The 24,838-nt window shown below is 46.9% G+C and overlaps 1 protein-coding gene across 8 annotated transcripts in view; it reads right to left on the bottom strand.

The window, feature by feature from the left end:
* The window catches only part of ARHGAP22 (Rho GTPase activating protein 22), a 215,139-nt gene that overhangs the window by 75,030 nt on the left and 115,271 nt on the right, over nt 1-24,838 (bottom strand). Inside the window, exon 1 of one of the 8 annotated variants that reach the window (XM_066349410.1) lies at nt 13,327-13,359. The exons of 4 other annotated variants lie outside the window; for them this stretch is intronic. Coding sequence is in view for 1 of the 4 variants with exons in the window: in XM_066349408.1 (XP_066205505.1) it covers nt 12,883-12,934 (52 nt within the window). In the remaining 3 variants the exon portion in view is untranslated. Of the gene's footprint in view, nt 1-12,017; nt 12,211-12,882; nt 13,209-13,326; nt 13,360-24,838 lie in introns of those variants that run through there. 3 more of the 8 variants (XM_066349408.1, XM_066349406.1, XM_066349409.1) reach the window with 3 other exon arrangements.

Consider the following 24,838-nt stretch of genomic DNA (forward strand, 5'->3'; position numbering starts at 1 on the left):
TGGTCAGGGCACATACACAAACTAACGAATGCATAAATAAGTTAAACAGATTGATGTTTCTTTCTCTTTCCCTCTCCCCCTTTCCTCCCTCTCTCTAAAAAAATTAATTATTTAAAAAATTTTAATATATATTTTAGCTCTTTTATCTGATTTAAAAGGCAACTACATGAAGCAGTGTGGCAGACTGCGAGTTGACAAAAGCACTTCCAGTTTAAGACTTAAGCCAAAAGGATAAGCTCTTCCCCACAACCTCTTATTGCTTAAGTTGCTAAAGGCTATGCCTTTCTTCACACCTCTGCGTTAGCGTTAGCTGTGTTCCACTCATCCCACCCTCCATGTCCCTTGAAGAGACTGGAAGCAGTTTTCTTTTTACCCTTTGTTTTGCAAAGTTAAGATATTATGCATGGTGCGGGTTTTCTGTACTTGGGAGAATTCTTGGTTTTCCTCAGAAATATGACTTTGTATCTAAGCTTTCTTTGTTTTGCTAATGACTTTGCTCTGCCATATAAATAAAGTTGTTTGAGGTGGAAACTTGCTCTTGCAAGCCATCAGCTGTGCAGTGGGTCTTCCAGATCCCACCCTTTTTCTTTCTGTGTTTATTTTCTAATCCTCAACAGTTCCCACCTGAGACCTACAAAATTACAAGTTGCAATGGTTTGCAATAAAGCAGTATTTATAAAATTGTGTTGACAGACTTAGAGTGTAAAAATATGTAATTAAGCCCTGGCCGGTTGGCTCAGCGGTAGAGCGTCGGCCTAGCGTGCGGAGGACCCGGGTTCGATTCCCGGCCAGGGCACACAGGAGAAGCGCCCATTTGCTTCTCCACCCCTCCGCCGCACTTTCCTCTCTGTCTCTCTCTTCCCCTCCCGCAGCCAAGGCTCCATTGGAGCAAAGATGGCCTGGGCGCTGGGGATGGCTCTGTGGCCTCTGCCCCAGGCGCTAGAGTGGCTCTGGTCGCAACATGGCGACGCCCAGGATGGGCAGAGCATCGCCCCCTGGTGGGCAGAGCATCGCCCCCTGGTGGGCGTGCCAGGTGGATCCCGGTCGGGCGCATGCGGGAGTCTGTCTGACTGTCTCTCCCTGTTTCCAGCTTCAGAAAAATGAAAAAAAAAAAAAAAAAATGTAATTAGTATGCCAATAATGGCACGAGGAGGCTGAGAGGACAGTTATATTTGAGAGAAAATGTATACTGTTGAAGGTAGTATTAATTTGAACTAGATTGTGTTAAATTAAGAAGATAACTGTGGGCCTGGCCTGTGGTGGCGCAGTGGACAGAGTGTCAACCTGGAATGCTAAGGTTGCTAGTTCAAAGCTCCGGACTTGCCTGGTCAAGGCACATATGGAAGTTGATGCTTCCTGCTCCTACCCCCCCCCCCCCCCATCTTTCTAAAAAAAATGAATAAGTAAAAAATCTTTTAAAAAAAGGAAAAAAAGATAACTGTGCCTGGCCTGTGGTGGCGCAGTGGATCAAGTGTCGACCTGGAACGCTGAGGTCGCCAGTTCCAGGGCCCAGGCTTGCCCGGTCAAAGCACACATGAGAAGCAACTACTACAGGTTGATGCAAGCTGCTCTTTCCCCCCGCCTTTCTCTCTCTCTCTTCCTTTCTCTAAAATAAAAGAATTAAATCTTATATTAAAAAAAAGATAACTATATTCCCAATAATGACCACTAAGAAAACAACTAGGAAAAAATACTGTGAAGAAACAATAAGAAAATTAAAATGTTACAGTAGAAAATGCCAATTTAACACTAAAAGAAGGTAATAAGGGAGGAATAAAATAAAAAAGACAGACTTATAGAAAACAAACAGCAAAGTGGCATAAAACTATCTCATCAGGCCTGACCTGGACCTGGAATGTTGAGGTCACCGGTTCAAAACTCTGGGCTTGCCCCATCAAAGCACATATGAGAAGCCACTACTACGATTTGATGCTTCCTTCCCCTCTCCTGCCTTCTCTCTCTCTCTCTCTCTCTCTCTCTCTCCTCCCTCTAAAATCAATAAATTAAATACTTAAAAGTTTTTTTAAAAACTACCTTATCCGTAATTACAATAAATGTAAATGTACTGACCACACCACCAAAAAGGCAACGACTGATGTAATAGATTTAAAAAACAAACAATGTTTTCTACAAGAGACACATTTAGATTTAAAAACTCAAATAGGTTAAAAGTGAAATGATGAGAAAAGATATATCATGCAAACATAGAAAGCTAGATGTTTCAAGATATACCATGCAAAACCCAAAACAGAGCTAGAATAGCTATATAAATATCAGACAAAATAGACGTTAAGACAGAAATGTTACTAGAGACAATAAAGAATATCTTGTAATGATAAAAGGTTTGATCCAACAAGAAGATTTAACAACTATAAACAAATATGCCCTTAACAACAGAGCTCCATAATTCATAAAGTAAAAATGAACAGAACTGACTTGAGATTCTTCAGTAATAATTGGAGACTTTAATATTCCATTTCAATAACAGATAGAATAAGTAGACAGAAAATTAATAAAGACACAGAAGACTTGAACAACACAAAGAACAAGTTTGGTCTAATATATATCTATAGGACAACCAATGACAGCAGAATTCTCATCTTTTTCTAGTGCACATGAGCCTGACCTGTGGTGGCACAGTGGATAAAGCATCTACTTGAAACCCTGAAGTTGCTGGTTTGAAACCCTGGGCTTGCCTGGTCAAAGCACATATGGAAGTTGATGCTTCCTGCTCCTCCCCATTCATTCTCTCTCTCTCTCTCTCTCTCTCTCTCTCTCTCCCTCTCTCTTTCTCTCTTTCTTCTCTCTAAAATAAATTTTTAAAAAAGAGTCAAGTGTACATGGAACATTTTCCAGGATAGACCAAATGCTAGATCATAAACCAAGCTTTTAACACTTCAAGAATTGACTAAAACAAAATATGAAAGTATATTCACCAACTACAGAACAATAGAATTAGAAATCAATTAAAAAAGAAAATATGGAGAATTCATAAGTATGTGAAAGTTAAGCAACTCAGTCATAAATAACCAAAGAAGAATTCACAACAGAAATTTACGAAACCCTTGAAGGTGAATAAAAATGAAAGCATGCCTGACATGTGGTGGCGCAGTGGATAAAGTCTCGACCTGGAACACTGAGGTCACTGGTCTGAAACGCTGGGCTTGACTAGTCAAGGCACATATGGGAGTTGATGCTTCCTGCTCCTCCTCCCTTTTCTCTCTCTCTCTCTCTCTCTCTCCCCCTCTCTAAAAGGAATAAATAAAATCTTTAAAAAAACTCTAAAAAAATGAAAACACAACATATTAAAACTTATGGGATGCAGAGTGCTTAAAAGGAAACTTATAGCTATAAATTCATAATGTAAATTTCATTACATTATAAATGAAAAAAGATCTGGCCCAGGCTGGATGTCTCACTTGGTTGGAATATTGTCCCAATATGCAAAGGGCTGTGGGTTCGATCCCCAGTCAGGACACCTGCAGGAATAGACTAATGTTTCTCTCTCTCTCTCTCTCTCTCTCTCCTCCCCTTCCTTCCTCTAAAATCAATCAATAAATTTTTAAAAAGGAATATTAAAAGAGTAAAAGATCTCAAATCAATAACCTAACATTATACCTTAAGAAACTAGAAAAAAACCTGACCAAACCAAAATAAACAGATGGAAAGAAATAATTAAGATTAGAGTGAGCCTGACCAGGCAGTGGAGCAGTGAATAGAGCGTCGAACTGGGACCCGGAGAAGCCAGGTTCAAAACCCTGAGGTTGTTGGCTTGAGCATGGGCTCATCTGGCTTGAGCATGGGCTCACCAGCTTGAGCAAGGGGTCACTGGCTTGAGCATGGGATCATAGACATGACCCCATGGTCAATGGCTTGAGCCCAAAGATCACTGGCTTGAAGTCCAACGTTGCTGGCTTGAAGTCCAAGGTCACTGGCTTGAGCCCAAGGTCGCTGGCTTGAGCAAGGGGTCACTCATTCTGCTGTAGCCCCCCAGTCAAGGCACATATGAGAAAGCAATCAATGAACAACTAAGGAGCTGCAATGAAGAATTGATGCTTCTCATCTCTCTCCCTTCCTGTATGCCTGTCCCTATCCATCCCTCTCTCTGACTCTCTATCTGTCTCTGTCAAAAAAAAAGATTAGAGTGAAAATAAATAATATAAAGACTAAAAAGAATAGAGAAAAGTCAATAAAAATAGAAGTTGGTTCTTTGAAAAGATTACCGCATTTGACAAACTAGCTGGAGTGACCAAGTAAAATAGGAGAAGGCTCAAATGACTGAAGTTGAGAATGCAAGAGCAGACAGCTCTGCCAATCTCACAGAAATAAAAAGGATCCTAAGGGAATAATATTCAAAAAACTGTATGCCAACAATTATATAACTTAAATAAAATAGACAAAATCTAGAAAGACATAAATTACCAAAACCAACTCAAGAAATAGAAAATCTAAATAAACCTTTAACAAGAGCTGAATAATTTCAATAGGCCTAAAAATATTTCACTGAAGAATTCTAGCAATCATTTAAAGAGAATTAATACAAGACAGTTTCACTGGTGAATTCTGCCAAGCATTTGAAGAATTAATATCAACTGTTCACAAACAGTTCCAAAAAATAGAAGAGGAGTGAACAGTGCCCAACTCCCGTGCCACCAGTATTGCTCTGATAACCAAACAAGACATTGTGAGAAAACTACAAACCACACCATTTATAAACACACACACAAATCCACAATGAAACACTAGCAAAATGTGTCAAAGGACAAAATATGGTACCAAGGAAAGAGCCAGGACATGAACCTGGGAAGAGAGCCCATTATAGAATGCTCACGATTACTACATGTCACTCAACTGCAAAACATCAATTGCTTTCTTAATGTTTTGTCCTCCCAGAGACAAATATCAGAGTAAATAAAATTGTGATGAAATAAAAAAAATACTAGCAAAATGCAATCCAAAACCATTTATCAACCGAAGAATGGTTAAATAAAATGTGGTATATTCATATTAAGACTATATTCAACCATGAAATGAAGTGGTGATACATGCTACAACATGGATGAACCTTGAAAAAAATATGCTAAGTTAAAGAAGTCAATCACAAAAGACCAAATATTATAGAAAAGTAGTTTAGTGGAGCACCTGGTGTACAGGACAAAGGGGGAGCGTGGTCTTAGGAATGGGAAGTGACAGCATATGGGCATGGGGTTTGTTTGGAGTGTAATGAAAATGTTTAAAATTAGATTATGGTGTCAGTGGTAGAGTGTTGGCCCAGCATCTGGATGTCCCGAGTTCGATTCCTGGTCGGGGCACACAGGATAAGCAACCATCTGCTTCTTCCGTGTCTCCTCTTCTTTCCTTCTTCCCCTCCTGCAGCCAGTGACTCAACTGGTTCAAGTGTGGCCCCGGACACTGAGGATGGCTCAGCTGGTCCAAGCTCATTGGCCTCAGGCACTAAAAATAGCTCAGTACTAAGCATCAGCCCCAGACAGGGTTACTGGGTAGATCCTGGCTGGGGCACATGTAGGAGTCTACCTCACTATCTCCCTTCTTCTCACCAATAGAAAAAGAAAAGATTATGGTGATGGTTGCAAAACTGTGAATATGCTAAAATTACTGAGTGGTACAGTCTTCTAAGTGGATAAATTCTGATATGTGAAATCTTAAAGCTGTTTCAAAAAGAGTCTGGAGCCTGACCAGGTGGTGGCGCAGTGGATAGAGTGTTGGACTGGGATGCGGAGGACCCAAGTTCGAGACCCTGAGGTCGCCGGCTTGAGCGCCGACTAATCTGGTTTGAGCAGAAGCTCACCAGCTTGGACCCAAGGTCGCTGGCTCCAGCAAGGGGTTACTCAGTCTGCTGTAGCCCCATGGTCAAGGCACATGTGAGAAAGCAATCAATGAACAACTTAGGTGTCCCAACGAAAAACTAATGATTGATGCTTCTCATCTCTCTCCGTTCCTGTCTGTCTGTCCTTATCTATCCCTCTCTCTGACTCTCTCTCTCTCTGTCTCTGTTAAAAAAAAAAAAAAGAGTCTGGAGACGGGGTGTTTGTGGGAGAGCTCATGCGAAAGATGTAACTGAGTCAGGGTAAGCACAAGCTGCAGAGCTGGGCTGGGGAAGGCAGGGTAAGGAGAACTATTTTAGGGGTTCACTTCATTTGCATGTTCCTCACTTTGGCCTCAGGATTCCTGAAGAAGAATCCCCTTACAGGTGCAAGGACCACAGACTAACAAGATGAGAAAATACCCCACCAGACATTTTCTTTGTCCCTTGAGGAGTTCAGGACTCTTGAGCTGTCTGGAAAGCTTCTGACCCTAATGGTCAATATAATGGACTTCAGGCTTCTCCAGGACTGGCTCTTCTCTGGGGCCATAAGTCCACCAACACCACCGCCATCCCCCCACCAGCCCCCAGGGGTCAGCAGTGTTGACTGTGGCTATGTGCTGGTTAAACAGACCTGCTCATAAACTTTGTCCAAGGGGAGCCACTGACCTTGCTGTCTTACATCCCCCCCACACACACACACAACCAAATGACCGCTGGCTGAGCCCCTCCCTCAGTGGCAGGGAAAGGGCATTTGTCCTTCTAATGTCTGCTACTAGAACCACAGAGAAGCTCCATGCTTCTTCAGAGAACACCTGAGCTTGAGGCTGACACAAACCCCGCAGATCAGGTGTCTTGCTGGTTTCCTCTTTACAAAGGAGTTAACTAAGATTCTGAGTGGTAACCAAGCTAGAAAGGGGTGGAGCTGGGACTATCACTGGGCCTTCTGACAACCCTTGAGGTCGACATACCTGTCTCTATTTATAGATGGGGATGCCAAGGATCAGAGAAGTGACAGGCAGTCAGTCTGTGGTCGCCTGGCCAGGAAATGGAACCAAATCCTCTGCCTGAGGCTGGTGCTTCTTGAAAAATTCACAGGACTGCCCTCTGCCCATGACACTTGAATGAAAAAGAAGTAACAAAAAGGGACACTTCTCAGAAACAGAGTAGGCCCCATGCAAACCCTGAGCTACAGAGGGGAGGCCTTAGCACCCTTGCCCATGAGAGCAGTCCCTGCAGTCTAAGGCCTAAGAGTTCACTGTGGATGCCATTCCATTCTGAGCATCTGTGTTCCGGAAGCAATGCAAGCCCGTGGGCAACTTGGACAGTCACTGCTGCTGCTAGGGAATGGGCCGAGGCAGGTCCAAGGGGAAGACCCATCAAGAGGTCATGAGTGCAGCGAAACAGCATACTGACAGCTGGACAGGCTGCTTGGCACGGGAGACAGACAAGCAGGGGGACTCAGACACATTGTGGAAATAGACATGGTGGGACTTGGGACAGCAAACTGGAGCAGAAGGACAAAGTCAAGAGTCCAGTTTAGTCTGATTAGCTTCGGCACATCTGTAATCCAAAAGACACCCAATGGAGGAGTCAAGTGGGTCTGATGCTCAGAGCGAGCCTGGACTAAGAAATGATCCATGGTTCTGAAGTTTGCTAGCAAGAGGGCAGAGTGGGTGGGGGCAGAAGCGAGCTGGGGAGCACCTGCTTGTGCAGGTCCCTGGGGGTGTCCACAGAGAAGGAGCAGTGGGGGGGTGAAATGGATCCTGCGCTGGCCCAGCCGCAGCAGCCCCCCACTGCTCCTACTGCCGGGGGCCTAGAGACACCTCCTTACTGCCTCTGCTGCGCTGGCTGCTCCTCCCTTAAGACTCAGCACAGGCGCCCGTCAGCCTGGGCATTCTCTGAACCCACTCAGTCTTGCTTGTGTCAATGCACTTCTTCTTGGCCTGCAGCATCACTGACTGTTTCCTGGGTCTCCACCTGGCCAGGCAATGAGCACAGTGGGGGCAGATGCCGCACCCCCCCAGCTCTTGATCTTCATACCAGGAAGGAGGCCTACCAGTGATCTTATAAGACTTCATGAAAAACGGAACTTTCTCCAGAAGGTGGGCTCAGAGGCTGTCTGGGAATTTACATAATAGAACCAGTTCCATCATCCCCACTCAGTGATGACTACACCTCTCTCCACCTCCCTCTGGGACAGGAAGGGGCACTGAGTGCAGGGCAGCCGTGCTCCTGCCTGGCCCACTGGCCTCTGCACCCTGGCTGCCAGGTGCCCTGACAAAGACTTTGTCCACCAGGGAAGGATCACAGAGCCCATGCCCAGTGCCTCACTGTATCACAACAGAGAGCTACACCAAGCGGGGCTAGACTCTCCCAACTGGGCTACCGCTGGGGTCCTGAAGGTGACACGGACAGGTGAAGATGCCATGGACAGGTGAAGGTGAGCATAATCGTTTTCCCTGTCTCTGCTACACCCGTTGCTCTCTTGCCAATGTCCACTGAGCATGGAGTCTCTGCTGAGCATGGTGCCAGATCACAGCAGTGACAAGATGACTATGAGCTAGGGTGACAGTCCCAGACCAACCGGGCCCTGGAGAAGGAAATGAATTGGGATCACGAAAGGGGGATGAGAGGGTGACACTCAACACCAGCAGGGCTTTGTTCTAGAGGCACTGTGTGGCCAAGGCAGAATCTGAGAAGGGACATAACACGACAAGGGCTATGCATGAGGTGCTGGTCTGGGCAATGGAATAGAAAAAACAAGGATGAACTCAGAATACCAGGCAGAAAGCCAGCACAGTCGAGATGATGAGGGTCTGTACAGGTGCCACAGTAGCCTCGGAGGCAGGGATGGGGACACTGTCCTGGGCAAGAGCACAGGAGACATCAACCTTTGGTGGTGGGAAATGAAGCAGAGGGCAGGGCTGAGAGCCAGGAAACCTGGAGGAGGGCAGACAGGAATGCAGAACTCCAGCCTAAGTACTGAATTTGCAAGCCGGAGATAGGCATTGCAGACGATTCCAGGGGCTGTGGCTCAGAGGCGATGAAACCCCAGGGACCTGGGGGATACTGATGGAAAGAGCTCAGAAGGTGAAACAACAGAATTACCAGCTGAGTGCAGTGTGCTAAAGGGGGCAGGGTGGTGGAGAGGGGCGGGCCAAGGAGAGGTAGAAGTCCTGGGCTCTCAGGTGCTCAGAGAGCCAGGACTGGGCACCAGGTCCAGCATGGTGACAGGGATAAGTGCAGAAAGACGACAGGGGGAAGGTAGGCCAGGCAGACTACTCCTGGGGACCTGGGGGCAGAGGAAAGGAGAGAGGGGCAGGGCTTGTGAGCACACAGGGAAAAGAGATTGACTTTTTGAAAAATGTTCTGATGAATGACTCAGGCAGGCTTGTGGGCGAATGAGAATCCAGTGGAAGAAAGGGTGGGGGTGTTGGGGAAAGAGGGGACATGGCAGGGAGCAAGATCCCAGAAGACAGAGAAGGCTCCCGTGCTGAAACCAGTGGGAAGTGTTACGGGAGGGGGGAGGATGTGAGGGTGAAGTGGCAGCAGGAGGCCAGCACTCCGCAAAGGTGCGAGTGGGGCCCGCCAGTCTGCCCTGGAGTCCTCTCTGGCCTCAAATAAAAGCTACCTCAGTGCAATACTCTTGTCCCACTTCCACCACGTCTCAGCCTTGGGCCACAGTGCAAAGTTGAAAAAAATGAAATTTGCCACCACAGAGCCCCTCCCCACATACACACCAAGCTCTATGTGGCAGAGCGTCTGAAACATCACCAGAAACAGTGAGATCAGACGATGTCCGCAGAGTTCAGAACAAGTACATTGCCTCTGCCTGAAGGAGTAGCACTTCCCCACATGCCCATCAGATCCTGTCCACTGACCTTGCAGCTTCTCCATCTGCAGCCAGGTGCCTTGTATCTGACGGTGTCATTAATATCACAGCCTCTCACTCTGAAAAGCACCTGGGCATCTCCGCCCACGCTCTGCAACTACTGGGGATAGCCTGTGTCTCCTGGGAGAGTGCTCTAGATTTTATTTGACTTTTTTACTTTACTTTATTTTACTTTATTTTATTTTATTTATTTATTGAGAGAGGCAGGGAGAGAGAGACAGGAACGTCCAGCTGCTCCCATGTGTGCCCTGACCATGGAATTGAACCAGCAACCTCCGTGCTCCACGGCGACACTCCAACCAACTGAGATATCTGACCAGGCCTTAATTTTTTATTTTCAGAGAGACAGAGAGTGGAAGGGAGAGAGAAGGGAAGGGGGAAAGGAAGCATTCATTTGTCTTTCCACTCATTCGCTGCTTCCCATGTGTGCCCTGGCTGGGAATCGAACCTGCAACCTTGTTCCTGGACAACATTCTCACAGGCTTTGGATTTTAAAAGCACTATGGGGACTCTGGCACATGATATATTTTTGCTGCTTTCTTCATGGTGTTTGTGATTTATTATTTGAGTTTTTCTACTTTAATGAGTACATTTTGACATAGGGACAACATGGTCAAATATCCTGTTATAAAAGTTCTGATTCAGAAATATCCAAGAATAAACTTAATAACAGCCATTGTATTGGGAAATTTTAAACTCTATCAATGACTAATAGACTCTCTTTTGATCTTTTCTTAAATAAAATACATATAAACATTTCTGCTCTGGAAAGTCCTGAACACACAGCACACACATACACACAACCCTCCCTGCTTGGGAACAGAAGCACGACATCTCTGCTCTGGAAAGTCCTGAGCACACAGCACACACATACACACAACCCTCCCTGCTTGGGAACAGAAGCATGACATCTCTGCAATGGCAAGTGAATCAGTTAATGTCTAAAAGCAGAATTTCTCAAAATGCGTCGCAAGATGTGGGTGTCATGAGCTGCTCCATGAAAAGTGGGCTCCCTGGGCAAAGGCCTGGAGAGCGTGCCTACCAACCACCTGACTTAGAGACACACAATCATATCAAGGTGGTATAAGCTCTGAGAAGTCTTGCAGTGAAAAACCTCCCCAACTTTGATGACTCACAATTTCTGAGGTTATTTGACCAATAAATCCTCTCCCCGGTGTATGGCAGAACTCATTTTGAACGTTGGTCCAAACTGTCCACTACCTAGCCAGACTGGCCACAAGTTCAAATTTGTTAAAAGAGGCAACTCCTAAACATTTAGAGATTTTATGTTAAAAAACCAAATGGCTGCTTTCCTTGAATCATAGATGATCCTTCCCACTTCACAGTGGCTGGCTGCCTGCTTTGGGCAAGTGCACTCTAACACCACAGTGCTCCTGGCCCAGCTTGTCCCAGGTACCAGGCTGTGACAGCCTTGCCAATTTACAAGGGCTGGGGTACCATGTGAGCCCTTCAGACCGGGTCCCTGCTCCTGGAGGTGGGTGGGAGGGTGGGGACAAGCTGAGAAATTCTCCTATACCAGACCTGTTCTTCACCTGGATCAGTACAGACTGGAGCACAGCCCCAAAGTAGCAGGAGTTGTCCCTGGCTCCCTTATGGGGCTGCAAGTAGAGTAGGTAAGAGACTAAAGCCTTGTAATCCACCCATGCTTCTGGGACTCAGGCTCTGTTCTCTGCCTTGTTTCCTGAGGAAGGGTCAGGAAGGACAAAACCTGCTCCAGCCCAGACAGCCCACCCACCCAGTATAATCTTTCTTGTTTTGCTCTAGGCCTTGATCTACGCTCAACCAGCATGCAGCCAGACCCTGGTGTCTGAGTCCTGTTGAAACAGCCAAGACAGGCCTGCCTTCAGTCCCCTCTAAACATGTAAAACCCACGTGCAAAAATTTTTTTCTTCTTTAAATCAAATGTTAGAACAACCGTCGCTTGTGAACACCACCATGAGACTATTCCCATTTACTATTTGGTTTTAGCTACACAATGAATGGCTCAACTACAAACAGGATCTTTCTCATTTCAGGATTCACTTCTCTTTCTTTGCTCCAAATGTCCTTTCTGCTTAAATGTAAGATCCCATTTAGCTTTTCCTATTTATTTATGATACATGCTATAAGCTACTGCGGACCCCTTGTGAAAGGGGCCTGCACAGGTATGTCATTATTACTGGACAAGAGTCCCTCGAGCTGCTTGACGCATTCACATACCTTTCCTATATCTGGATTCAAGATACAATTTTCAAGCAACAGGGAGCTGGCGCCCATGCTGGTAAAGCCTGCACTTACCTTACAGTTTACAGGCAAGGCTTTCCAGCTCACCTGGCCATAGCAGTCACTTGGAGAAGTCCTTAAACACACAGCTACGAGGCCCATCCCCACAGCCTATCCAGCCTCTTCAGGTGCGATATGGCCCAGAGATCTGAGTGTTTACGAAGGGGCGGGGAGCGGATGAATTTTAGGGTCAGACGAATGTGGAAAGAGCCGCTGTATAGAGACGCCCATCTACGTTTCAGAAAATCATCGCGATCGTCTCAGTCACAGGTTAAATCGGAAGAACGACTGGGCAAGGAGGCCAGACCTCAAGCGGCCGCCTACGTCCTTGGCGTTTTTTCTGCTTGGAGCCAGCCCTCTCCCCGCTGCTGCGCTGCGCTCTGCAGGCAGCTCCCCTCGCAGGTTCCGCTGAGACTTTTGGAAAAATCGGAGTCAGGGTCCCCGGGTCCTAGCTGGTGACAGAGGCGGCAAAGAGAATGAATGGGCCCGCTCCCGGGCGATTAAGCCGAAGGGGCGGTGCCAGGAGCGGCCGGACTCCCTCCGCAGAGAACCTCCGCCCCGGTGGTGAACTTGGCAGACCCGCAGCGGCGCGCGGTCCGCTGCCCTCCTGTCCTGGGCCGGACTCCAGGCCCCAGACGGCAGCGCGAGGCGAAAGGAGCAACTGGACGCGCACTGCCAAGTCCGGAGACTCGGGGACATGAAGCCACACCTGAGCCCTGTGTGAGGCTGAGGCAGGTGTCAGGTGGTCCTGGGACAATGGCAGGCAAGTCCCCGACGAGGGGCCGGCAGCCCCCAGCCGCAGTGGGAGGGAGCGGCGGCGCGCCCCACACCGGAGCGCAGGGTCCCGAGCCCGCGGTGCACGTGCGCGCCCAAGAGTTACCTTTGGGCGCTCGCAGGTGTCCTCTGCAGTCCTTGCAGCAGCACAGCCCCATGGCAGCTACGCCGCCAGCTGCCGGCGCCCCCGTGGGCAGTGCCCAGCCGGGAGTGGCGCGAGCGCGGAACCGCCAGTCCGGGCTCCCTCGCCCTCACGCTCCGTCCAGGCCCCAAGCCGCGGGCATCCCGGCTTGCGGGCAGACCCTGCTAATCTACAGGAGAACGCGCAGATGACTCTGGCAGACCGCGCCGGCCAGCTTTTATCTCTGCGCGCGGGAGCGGTCGGCCCAGCTCCTGCCCTTACCGTCACCCTCCCCGCGACCCGTTACTCTGCTGGGGGCGCCAAGCCGAGCGCTCCCCGGGGAAGGCCAGAGGGCGCCTACGAGCAGGCGCGGTCTCCGCTCCCTCCGCCCCGGGGAGCCAGCGAAGGGGGGGGGGGGGCGACACTGACCTGACCAATGCGCGCAGATAAAAGAAGTATCCCACTCTGCTTGGGCGGCGCTATCCCGCCCCCATCCTCTGACCTCCGGAGTGACCTGCTGGGCGGATACCAACGCTCTCCTCCCCCCTCCCCGCCCCTCCGCTCACCTGCACTCTACAACTGTGCTAGTGGAAAAAGGGGGGTTTGCCCACGCAACCCCCACCCTGGCTGTGTGACTTGGAGTAAGCCACTTCCCTTCTAAGACTGTTTCTTCACTTGAAAAGGGAGGGAAACGGCACCGTTTTAGATGTCATGTAGCACAAATTCAAAGTTTGATGGTATCAAGTTATTTAAATACTTGTGCTTAGTTTCCCCATCTATAAAAACCGAAAGAATCGTAGAACTGCTTCATTGGAGCCAAGCTGACCCTTGAATTGCATGGGGTCCACTTATAGCTGGATTTTTTTTTCAATAAATACGTTCAGTTTTGTAAATATAGTTTCTCTTCCTTATGATTTTCTTAGGAACATTTTTCTAGCTTACTTTAACGTAAGAATACAATATAAATATAAAATGTGTGTTAATCCAGTTTAGGTTGTCAGGAAGGCTTCCTGTCAACAGTAGACTAATAGTAGTTAAGTTTTAGGGGAATCAAAAGTTATAGGTAGATTTTCAACTAGGAAAGGTATTGGCTCCCCTAATCCCCACATTGTTCGACTTTTGTTTTTTATTTTTACAGGGACAGAGAGAGAGTCAGAGAAAGGGATAGACAGGGACAGACAGACAGGAATGGCGAGAGATGAGAAGCATCAATCATCAGTTTTTCATTGCGACACCTTAGTTCCTTGATTATTTTCTCATATGTGCCTTGACAGCAGGGCTACAGCAGACTGAGTAACCCCTTGCTTGAGCCAGCGACTTTGGGTCCAAGCTGGTGAGCTTTGCTCAAACCAGATGAGCCCATGCTCAAGCTGGCGACCTCGGGGTCTCGAACCTGCGTCCTCTGCATCCCAGTCCGACGCTCTATCCCATTGCGCCACTGCCTGGTCAGGATGAGTTTTATATATATAAGTTAGAACACAACTGGCATGTTGCTGAGTGCTTTGTAATTGACCTGTCATGTTTAAGTGTTGGTGAGAATTTGGGCGAAGAGGTGCTTTTGTTGTGAAGGTGTGTTTTTGGTGCAATCACTTTGGAAGGTAATATGTGAGCTGTTTATTGAAACTAAAAATACACATACCCTGGGACCAAGCAATTCCATTTATCAGTATGTACCCCACAGAAATGCCTGCCCACATGCCTGGGAAAACCTTTACAAGGCTATTCATTAGTAAAGTGATTATCAAATGTACTGGCATTTTCAGAAAATTAAATACTGTCTTAAAGGAGGGAGCTGGAGCTGAATATTTGAGATCTATGGATTCATCTCACGTACGTAAAACGCACACCCACAAAATATCCCTATGGTGTTCACTTAATGCTGGGCACTACTCTAGGCACCAGGGCCTGCAATAATACTTGGGACAAAAACAGGAGTAGTTCCCTCCATGGAGAGAGCGAATGACAAGAATGGATTAAAGTGGGTGGCAAGATACCTGACCAGGAGGTGGTGCAAGTATTGATCGGAGATGCTGAGGACCCAGATTTGAAGCCTGGAGGTCACTAGCTTGAATGTGGTATCACAGACATGACAACATGATCTCTAGCTTGAGCCCAATGTCACTTGCTTGAGCCCAAGGTTGCTGCCTTAAGAAGGGGTCACTGGCTCAGCTGGAGCCCCCCCCATCAAGGTACATATGAGAAGCAATCAATGAACAACTAAAGTACCTCAACTATGAATTGATACTTCTCATCTCTATGTCTCTCACTCTATCTTAAAAAAAAAAAAAAGAGTGGGTGTCAGGAGACTTTAGTGTTTTTAGAGTGATCTAATTTCTCAAAAGGAAGTTATATTTATTGTGTAATTAAACAATCAAGTGAGAGAAATTCTATCAAGTGTCAGGCACAGAGTAGGGGTCTTGATACCAGGTTCTTTCTCACTCAGTTCCTAGGACCTCTCCTTGAGCCTGAAACAGGACTGTGGTAAACCTCTGAGGGCTTGGCTTTTCAGCTTGACTAGATTTACTACCTTTCATTCCACCCTCACCCCATCTTGGAAAAACCTCTGGTGGTCCACAGGGAAAGCAGTGATGAGCCAGGCCTGAGGCAAAGGCAGCCTGAAGCTCAGAGCAGAAGAGTTAAGTTGCCTGCGGGATGGAAGGAAGGAAAGAATGAGAGCAGGGAAGAGGTTTTCTCAGTTCAGTCTTATTCAAGAGGGAGATTAACAGAGGAGCAATTTCTGCTTCCCTCTCCCTTAACTGTCTGGAAAGACCAGGATGAGGCTTATTTGAAGGGAAAGGAAGGCTGTCCTGCAATGGATTCAGAAAGATCTCACTTCATGACAGTTATGCAGGGGTTACAAAGAGGGAGGAACTGAGAAAAAACAGGGAGACCTGACATTTGGTTGCTGCCAAGTCATTTTAAACAGTTTTAGCAGCAGGCAGGATGACTTAGTCACAGCGGGCTTAATGAGGCCCAAGAATTCCAAGCTAGAACTTGCATTCAAGGAGAGCATGTGTGGGGAGCAAGCCCCCAGGAGATTGTCCAACAGCCAAGTCCTACATTTGGAAAGGAAGATTTAAAAGAAAACATCACAGCGGCCACTGTGGACTGTTGTTTATCTTCCTAAAAGGAAGTAGCAAAGCGGGATCATTTCAAATGAGCCTATTATGGAGGGTCAGCACCTTCACTGAACTGTTCAAATATATTTGTGGATACTCAAGTTTTCAAAGTGGCTTTAAATGTCAACTTCCCAGGGCCGTTTAGGTGTTAGAAAGCAAGGCAAGAGCTCCTATTATTATCGCTTTTGGTTTTACATAGTTTACTTCCTGATTACACATGGTCTTTTCATACTTTTCTATTTGTGTGTCTTCTTATAGTTTTCTAGCTGTGTGTCTATTCCTGAAGAGAGAAGGAAAGTGACATTCACTACATACTTCCCACCAAACAATTTACAAATGCTGTTTATCTCAGTTAACCACAGGACAACCCCATGAGGCAGATGCTATTAGATTCAATTTATGGAGGAAGAAACTAAAGTTCAGGGAAGTGAAAAGACTTGCCCCAAATGAATGAAGTTGTAAGTGGCACAGCCAAGATGGATGGATGGATGGATGGATGGATGGATGGATGGATGGATGAATGGATGGATGGCATTTCCCCAGTTAGGCATACTTCTGGGCTGCAGTTCCTACTGAGCATAGAATTTTTTTTTTTTTTTTTTTTTTTACAGAATCAGAGAGTGAGTTAGAGAGAGGGATAGACAGGGACAGACAGACAGGAACGGAGAGAGATGAGAAGCATCAATCATTAGTTTTTCATTGCGCGTTGCAACACCTTAGTTGTTCATTGATTGCTTTCTCATATGTGCCTTGACCGCGGGCCTTCAGCAGACCGAGTAAACCCTTGCTGGAGCCAGCGACCTTGGGTTCAAGCTGGTGGGCTATTGCTCAAACCAGCTGAGCCCGCGCTTAAGCTGGCGACCACAGGGTCTCGAACCTGGGTCCTCTGCATCCCAGTCCGACGCTCTATCCACTGCACCACCGCCTGGTCAGGCCTGAGCATAGAATTTGCCTGCAAAATCAAACTCCCGAATATAGGTCTGCCCCGGAATTGATCATGACTCCAGACCATCTTGAATTGAGCCAAAATGTCAGAATCTGACAGTTCTGCAAGGCTCTAGCTGAGCTCAAGCCACCCACCCAGATGAGTGACCAGGGAGGTGGGTGCCTCTGAGACATCTTTCTGAGCTAGAAGGCTGACATCCTGCAGGCCATAGGGAAACAGGGCCACAAACATGGGGGTGGGTCTCCAGTGAGTGGAATGAGCCCCAGGAAGAAGGCTGAATGCCAGCTTTGGAGGACAGAGCAAGGCTGCCCCCAGTCACCCAGCGCTCCACCTCCTGCGGCTTTATTCCACTTCTCTGGGAGACCCCATGCTTAGTCGTGATGATATGAGGCTGTCTCTAGGGAAGCCACAGGTGCTGCTGGGATCCAGCCCTTCCAGATATGCCCCAGGCAGTTCGCGGACTTGCTTAGGGGACTCCTTGATACCCCTCTGTGAGAGTATGGCTGCTACTCCTCAGACGTACCTGAGGTAACTTTATGATATCATCTCAAGGTGTAAACTCAGCCCTGGAAAGCTCAGGGGAAGAATAGATGTGGGGACATGACATCTTAGCCACAGGCGTAGCTTTGGAGGATGCGATGACTATGATTTGTTCTTTTATTTATCCACCCATGTACTACACTATGACGGGACACAACTGGACACCCAAGAAAGCACAGGGCCCAAGCTCTGGACAGGTCTGAAGGGTACCCTGGGAGCTCCAGGGAAGGCCCCATGAGGTTCATTGCTCTGTTAGCTTTTCAGACTAACATCTGCTTCCTGTCAGCCCTGGTACCTGGGAGCAGGAGCTTCTTTGAGATGGGAGTGATAAAGTGTGTAGACCACTTAGTACAAACCTACCTTATATTGGCACGACACCTCACACGCATTCTTTTATTTAATGTTCACAACAATCTAGTGATGGTGATGTTATCACACTCATTTTAGTTAAGAATATGGATATCCACTCAGGTAATGTGAGCTCTCAAAGAGACACAGCTGGTGGGGAAAAGAGTCTGTCCTTGAATCTGGGTGGTCTGATCCACTGTAGGTCACTCTCCCAGTGACCAGCTCAACTTTCTCCTGCCTCCTGGAAGTGAAGGTCTCCATCTGAGCCTGCCTCCCCCTCCCACATCCCTTCCTCCCATCATAGTTCTGATCTAGATTGGGAGTTGGACCAAAATCCAGAGTGCACGTACCGCATGAACAATACCACAGACACCTGGAAATGGAAGACTACATTTTAATACAAGCTCTCATTTTTTTCAGGAAATCTGAGGTCCACCGGGGCTAGATTCACTGAAAGGTGAATTAATGACAAGTTGGGGCTATGTCTACTCAACTTCAGTTTTCACTCTGAAACAATGCTTTGTGCACTTTTACCACATTGAAAGCCAAATGAAACTAAAAAGCTTCTGCACAGCAAAAGAAACCAACAAAACAAAAAGGCTGCCAGCCTGACCAGGCGGTGACATAGTGGATGGAGCATCAGACTGGGATGCAAAGACCCAGGTTTGAAACCCTGAGGTCGCCAGTTTGAGCGCGGGCTCATCTGGTTTGAGCAGGGCTTACCTGCTTGTGCCCGGGGTCTCTAGCTTGAGCAAAGGGTCACTCGGTCTGCTGTAGCCCCGCGGTCAAGGCACATATGAGAAAGCAATCAATGAACAACTGAGGTGCCACAACGAGGAGTTGATGCTTATCATCTCTCTCCCTCCCTTCCTGCCTGTCTTTCCCTATCTGTTCCTCTCTCTGTCTCTGTCAAAAAAAAAGCTGCCAACCAAATGGGAGAAGATATTGGCAAACAACAGCTCTGACAAGGTGTTAGTATTCAAAATATATAAAGACCTCATAAAACTCAATACCAAACAAACAATCCAATTAAAAATGAAGAGAGGACCTGAACAGACACTTCTCCTAAGAGGACATACAAATGATCAACAGACACATGAAAAGATGCTCATCTTCACTAGCTATTAGAGAAATGCAAATCAAAAAAACTACAATGAGATACCACCTCACACCTGTTAGAATGACTGTTATCAACAAGACAGGTAATAACAAATGTTGGAGAGGCTGTGAAAAAAAAGGAATCCACATTTACTGTGGTGGAAATGTAAACTGGTATAACCACTATGGAAAATATTGTGGTAGTTCCTCAAAAAATTAAAAGTAGAATTACCATGGCTCAGCAATCCCTCTACTAGGTATCTACCAAAAACAAACACAAAACAAAAACAACTCAAAAGCATTTATTCACACCTATTTTTATTTATATGCACCCCTATGTTCATCACAGCATTACTCATGGTGGCCAAGGCATGAAGACAACCAAAACATCCTTTGATAAAGAATTGAATAAAGATGATGTGGTACACATTTACAATGGAATACTACTCAGCCATAAGAAAAGATGACATATTGCCATCTACAACAACATGAATGGACCTTGCTAAGTGAAATAAGTCAGGAAAAGCTAAGAACTATATGATTTCACTCATAAGTGGGATATAAAACTGAAACTCATAGACACAGATAACAGTATGGTGGTTACCAGAGGTAAGAAGGTGGGAGAATAAGGAGGTAAAAGGAGCCAAATATATGGTGAAAGAAGATGGTTTGACTTTGGGTGGTGGGCACACAATGCAATATACAGATTGTGTATCATAGAATTGTACACTTGAAACCTATATAGTCCTATTAACAAATGTTACTCCAATAAATATAATAAAAATATATAAAAATTTAAAGAATAATAACCAACTGCTTTGGATTTAGATATTGGTTAAACAGGTTAATTAGCATCCATATTATACCTCATCAAGAGAATTGTAATTGTTATTCACTTTACACACTCATTCTTTGATTTTTTTTATTATTTTAATGAAGTATATGACTCTGGGGAATGTAGACGCTGAAACAAGCCCACACTGCTTGTGCTAGAAAAGGCTATGGATTCCATAATGATTGTTTTCTTTCTCTTAATGAGACTTAAATATCATTTCCCTTTTTCCATTGGCTACTAGGAAGTTCAAGGGAAATTTAGTTTGGCTTTGCCAACTGTGAAGGCCCTAAAGTCGGCCTTCATATTTGTGCTTTGTTTCCTGATTTTGTTTTTCTACTCTTATTTGCTTTTCTAAGATCCTTAATTTTAAAATTACTATCATGTTGTCTTTATTTTATTCTAAATGTTCTCATTTGAAGCCATTTCAAACACTTTGTGGAATAACAGGAATATAAATAAATGAGCAAATACAATACATTCAATTTTAAATCATGAGTTGGGAAACTCTTTCTAAGGGGCAGATAGTAAACATATTTCAGCTTTGTGTGCCATACAGTCAACCACTAACTCAGCCCTTGTACTGTGAAATTAGCTCCAGACAGTACATAAATCAATGGGTCTGGCTGTGTTTCAATAAAACTTTATTTACCAAAGCAGGTAGTAAGTTAGATTTGGCCTGCGGGCTTTACATAGTTTGTAGCCCTCTGTTTTAGGATTGTAGAGCATTTGGAAATATACTTGGCTTAGGAAAAAAAATGAATTTCTATCTCTAAGATGCTTAGTTTCCACTTCTGGGTGACAGGCTGGGAAAAAGCAGCTACGCAGATGGTCTGGACAGCTGGCTCTAGAGAGGGGTGTGCACACCTGGAGGGGACAGTCCAGGAGGTTCTGAGGTCTGCCAGTGAGAGCCCAGGCTCCAAGCATAGTCCTGTCTGCTCCTCAGGGAGGAGGTGCTGAGGGCAGTGCTCGGGAGGGGCAGGGCCAGCGGGTTCGCAGCTCAGGCCAATGCGCCTCCAGCCGCTGTGCACGTTATTCATGGAAGGAATGTGTCTGCTGCTCCAAATTCCCACAGAGAAAGACAAGGGGAATCGTTGGGGAGAAATTCCTGGGCCACATTTTTCTTGCTGTTCCTGTGGCCTGAAGCCATTGAACTTGGCTGGACTGCCCAGAGAGGGTTTTACAAAGCCCATTGTTCTTTTCCAAAGTCTCCCCTCACCCCTGTCCCTACTTGCTCTCTCCTCTGTCTTTCTTTCCTCCCTCACCCCCAGGAAAAACACAGCCTGGGAAAGAGCAAGAGGCCACAGCCACAGCCCTGAGGACTTTTGCTCCCTGCCCTACAGGTGCTAGGTTGGCGGCAGCAGCAGCTCCTGGAGAGGGGAGGTGGGGTCCTTCCCAGCAGTTGTGGTGGCATGCACTATAGGGGCATGGGCACTCTCGGGTGGTGCCATGCACTATAGGGGCATGGGCACTCTCGGCTGCTTGACCAGGAGTCACCAAGTGGTAAATTTGCTTCAGTCATAAGAGTGACACATATTGAACACCTACTGTGTGCCAAGCACTATTCTGAGTATTTTCCATGTATTAACTCATTAATCCCCACAAGAGCCCTGTTACAATCCCTGATTGGGAAATGAGGCACAGAGCTACTAAGTATTCACGTGGGGGTCTCACAACTGGGAAGTGGAAGACACAGGATTTGAGCTGAAGTGTCTGGCTGCAGTGTGACTCTTACCTCTCACTATCAGTCTGTGTTGTTGTTTTTTTATTTTAATTTTTTAATTCATTCATTTTTAGAGAGAAGAGTCAAAGAGGAGGGAGAGAGAGAAGGGGGGAGGAGCAGGAAGCATCAACTCCCATATGTGCCTTGACTGGGCAAACCCAGGCGACCTCAGCATTCCAAGTCGACACTTTATCCACTGCGCCACCACAGGTCAGTCTATGTGATCCACAGCTCAGCCATCCACTCGTAAATACTGTCCTAACAGCATGTCTCAGCAAGTGTAGCAAAAACTCAGGGGGCAAAGCATTTGCCTGTCTTTGAAGGCTCCAGCATCTCTGCAGTGCGGCAAGAGAGAAGTCCCTCTATCACAAGCGAGGCCCACCGGTATCTGGTTCACTTAGCTGGGGGGTGGAGTCAGCACAGTGAACTGGGGGTGAACCAGTTCTCCTTGCTGTTGTCACCATTGTGGCTGCAGCTGCTGACAGCACAAGGGACTTGAGTTACCCAGTGAATCTGAGTGTTTGCCATGTGCTAGCCCCAGGTTTCACAACCCTAAGACTGAGGGTTCATGACCCCATGATCCAGGTAAGGTAACAGCCTCCTTAATCAGGTAATTAATGCTTGCTGCTGTAACAAGCCGCAAACACTCAGGGTCTGAACTCTATAGAGGTTCTTGCTCGATCATGTCATCATCTCCTGTAGGTCAGCCTGAAAGAGTAAGTGGGGAAGGCCTCTGCTCCATACAGTCATTCAGGAACTCCAGCTCCTCCCGGGACCACAGCCTCTTCCTCTGAGTCCTCTCTGTCTGCTATGTCGATGGGGGAGGAGGGCCCAGGGTGGCCTCAGGGAGTTTCCGGGGCTAAGACTGGGCCTGGGTCAGCACTCCTGCCCACATCCCTGCTGTCCAGTGTGGTCTCAGGACCTGTCTCCCGGGGGGAAGGTCTCCGGGGGAAGGCTGAGAAATGGAGTCTATCTGTATAGCCATAGGAGAAACTGCTGGCTTTGGCTGCCACCCTGGGGTTTAGGGGTATGAGGCGAAGTGAGGGACAGCCATTTCATGCCCAAGCTTGAGTTTTGCCACCACACTGCCTGGACTGACACCAATGCCAAAGCTGTCCAAATTGAACTCTAATTTTCTCCATCTTAAAAAGTCCCCAGTGCTTCAATTGGGTGGGGTGAGGGGGTGAGTTGCCTGAAGTTCTGTGAGCATAAACTGGGACACTAAGAAGAGGTAAGAACTGAGCTTGACACACAGTAAGTTCCCAGCAGCCTTCCTTTCTTAGTGAAGCAGTGGCCAGAGCTGCTGGGCAGGTGGAAGGCAGGACTAGAGGAATTGCCCCAAGGGGAGAGGTGTCCTCACAGAGTCCACAGGAAGGTGGGGAGCATGTGTGCTAGCTGCTGTCACCTAGTGGTAAAAGAGGAAAGTGCAGGACAACGTGGCTCCCCACTTCTACACTGCTCACAAAAACTCGGGGATCAGGGCACGTGCAGATACCCCAGTACTTTCAGCCTTTTGTACAGTGCATTTTCACCAAGGAAATAAAAGTTGTTTTTGCATCTAATTTGCATAACTGAACAACTTTCTTTGACTTCTGGTTTGCTTTTCTGATGTTCTTGTTTAATTTTAAAGAAATCAAATGCTTTTTTTATTGCTTCATATTCATTTTGAAATACCCCCTAATTTTTGTGAGCAGTATAGTTTCTAGGAGCAGGTGTCTAGGCCACTGCTCTCCTGTTCCTCATTCCCAGCAGCCCGCTGAACAGAAGCTGGCATTGATTATGACTAAAGCTCAGATGCTGGGATGGGTGAAGTCCCAGGATTTTGCTACTGTGGAAGCGGCAACTCCTCCAGGGCGTTCTTCCCAGGCCCCAGCATTCTGCTCAGTACAGAGGTCACCCTGCCAGGTAAGGCAGGGCCTAGGGTATGACTGTGGATTCCTTTACCTGGTTACTCCCACAGCTGTGCTGGGGTGGTGGGCACGGGGTTGGCCCCTCCCAAGCTATGAGTTTTGGTAGTGGCAATGAAATAACAGTTATGTGAAATTGGACTGCTGGGACCCTGGAAATATCCCCATGGGAAGGGAGAGGGCCACCAAGTCTCTCCAGGGACACACAGTACTTCCAGCATATGGCTTCCTGCTAGGGGAGTGTGTCCACAAGCTCCTTGTGCTCACTCTGTCAGATCTCTCTCTCTCTCTCTCTCTCTCACACACACACACACACACACACACACAATTTGTAGTGGTTAGTTGGCATAAGATAGTCTGCTTAGACCCCATTCTAGTATCAGAGAACTCCCAGAGACCACTGTCCCTCACCTTGTTTGTTTCTCAGTGCCAGGAAGGGTCCACTAACCCCGAAGACACTACCTCTAGGGCCTCACTCGGCACCCTTCTTGCAGCCAGGCTGTGGCTGCAAGAATATCTGTTGTGTTAGAATATTCCAACAGATATTCTAACATGGAATCCCAAGGTGCGTTTTTTAGACTACAAACTCCAACCCATTAGGGGGTCATAAAATCAATGTAACAGGTCTTGACCAGTGTTTTTAATAATGATATGGAGCTTGACCAGGCTGTGACGCAGTAGATAGAGCATTGGACTGGAATGCAGAGGACCCAGGTTCAAACCCTGAGGTTGCCGGCTTAAGCCCAAGGTTGCTGGCTTGAGCAAGGGGTCACTCACTCTGCTGTAGCCCTCCCCTTCAAGGCACATATGAGAAAGCAACCAATGAACAACTAAAGAGCTGCAACAAAGGATCAGTGCTTCTTATCTCCCTTCCTGTCTGTCCCTCTCTGTCTCTGTCACAAAATAATAATAACAACAACAAAAACAATAATAATAATGAGATGGAATCACACAGGCTAGAAAATGCTCCATGGGCACCTCAGGAAGGAATAGGACTCTCACGAAACGCTTGCTGTAGCATAAGCCTGGATCCTGGGTACCATGTGATGTTTCTATCTTGTAAAAAAAAGTGTGAAAACAGTGTGCTGTTGTGTCCATCTCATACATTCCAGAAACCCGGGGCTCCTTGAGAAAGTCCACCACTTTCTCCTCATTCTCCAGTTCATCAGACGAATCCCCCATCTGCTGCGAGCCAGTGAAGGGCATAGTCTTTGCCCAGCCACTCAGGTAGAAAATCACAGAACCCACCACCAATAGCCACAAGATGTCCCACTACACACTGACCCCGGGACACTGGCTGCTGACTTGTCTGGCATGTGCACATCCAGGAGGGCCACTTAAGTGACCCTTCACAGGACAGAGAAGGTTGGCTTCCCTCAATTAAAAGAAAAGAATGCCCTGTTCTGTACATTCCTGCAGCACAGCCCC

The sequence above is a fragment of the Saccopteryx leptura genome, chromosome 9 (genome assembly GCF_036850995.1).
Source record: "Saccopteryx leptura isolate mSacLep1 chromosome 9, mSacLep1_pri_phased_curated, whole genome shotgun sequence".
NCBI lineage: Eukaryota > Metazoa > Chordata > Mammalia > Chiroptera > Emballonuridae > Saccopteryx > Saccopteryx leptura.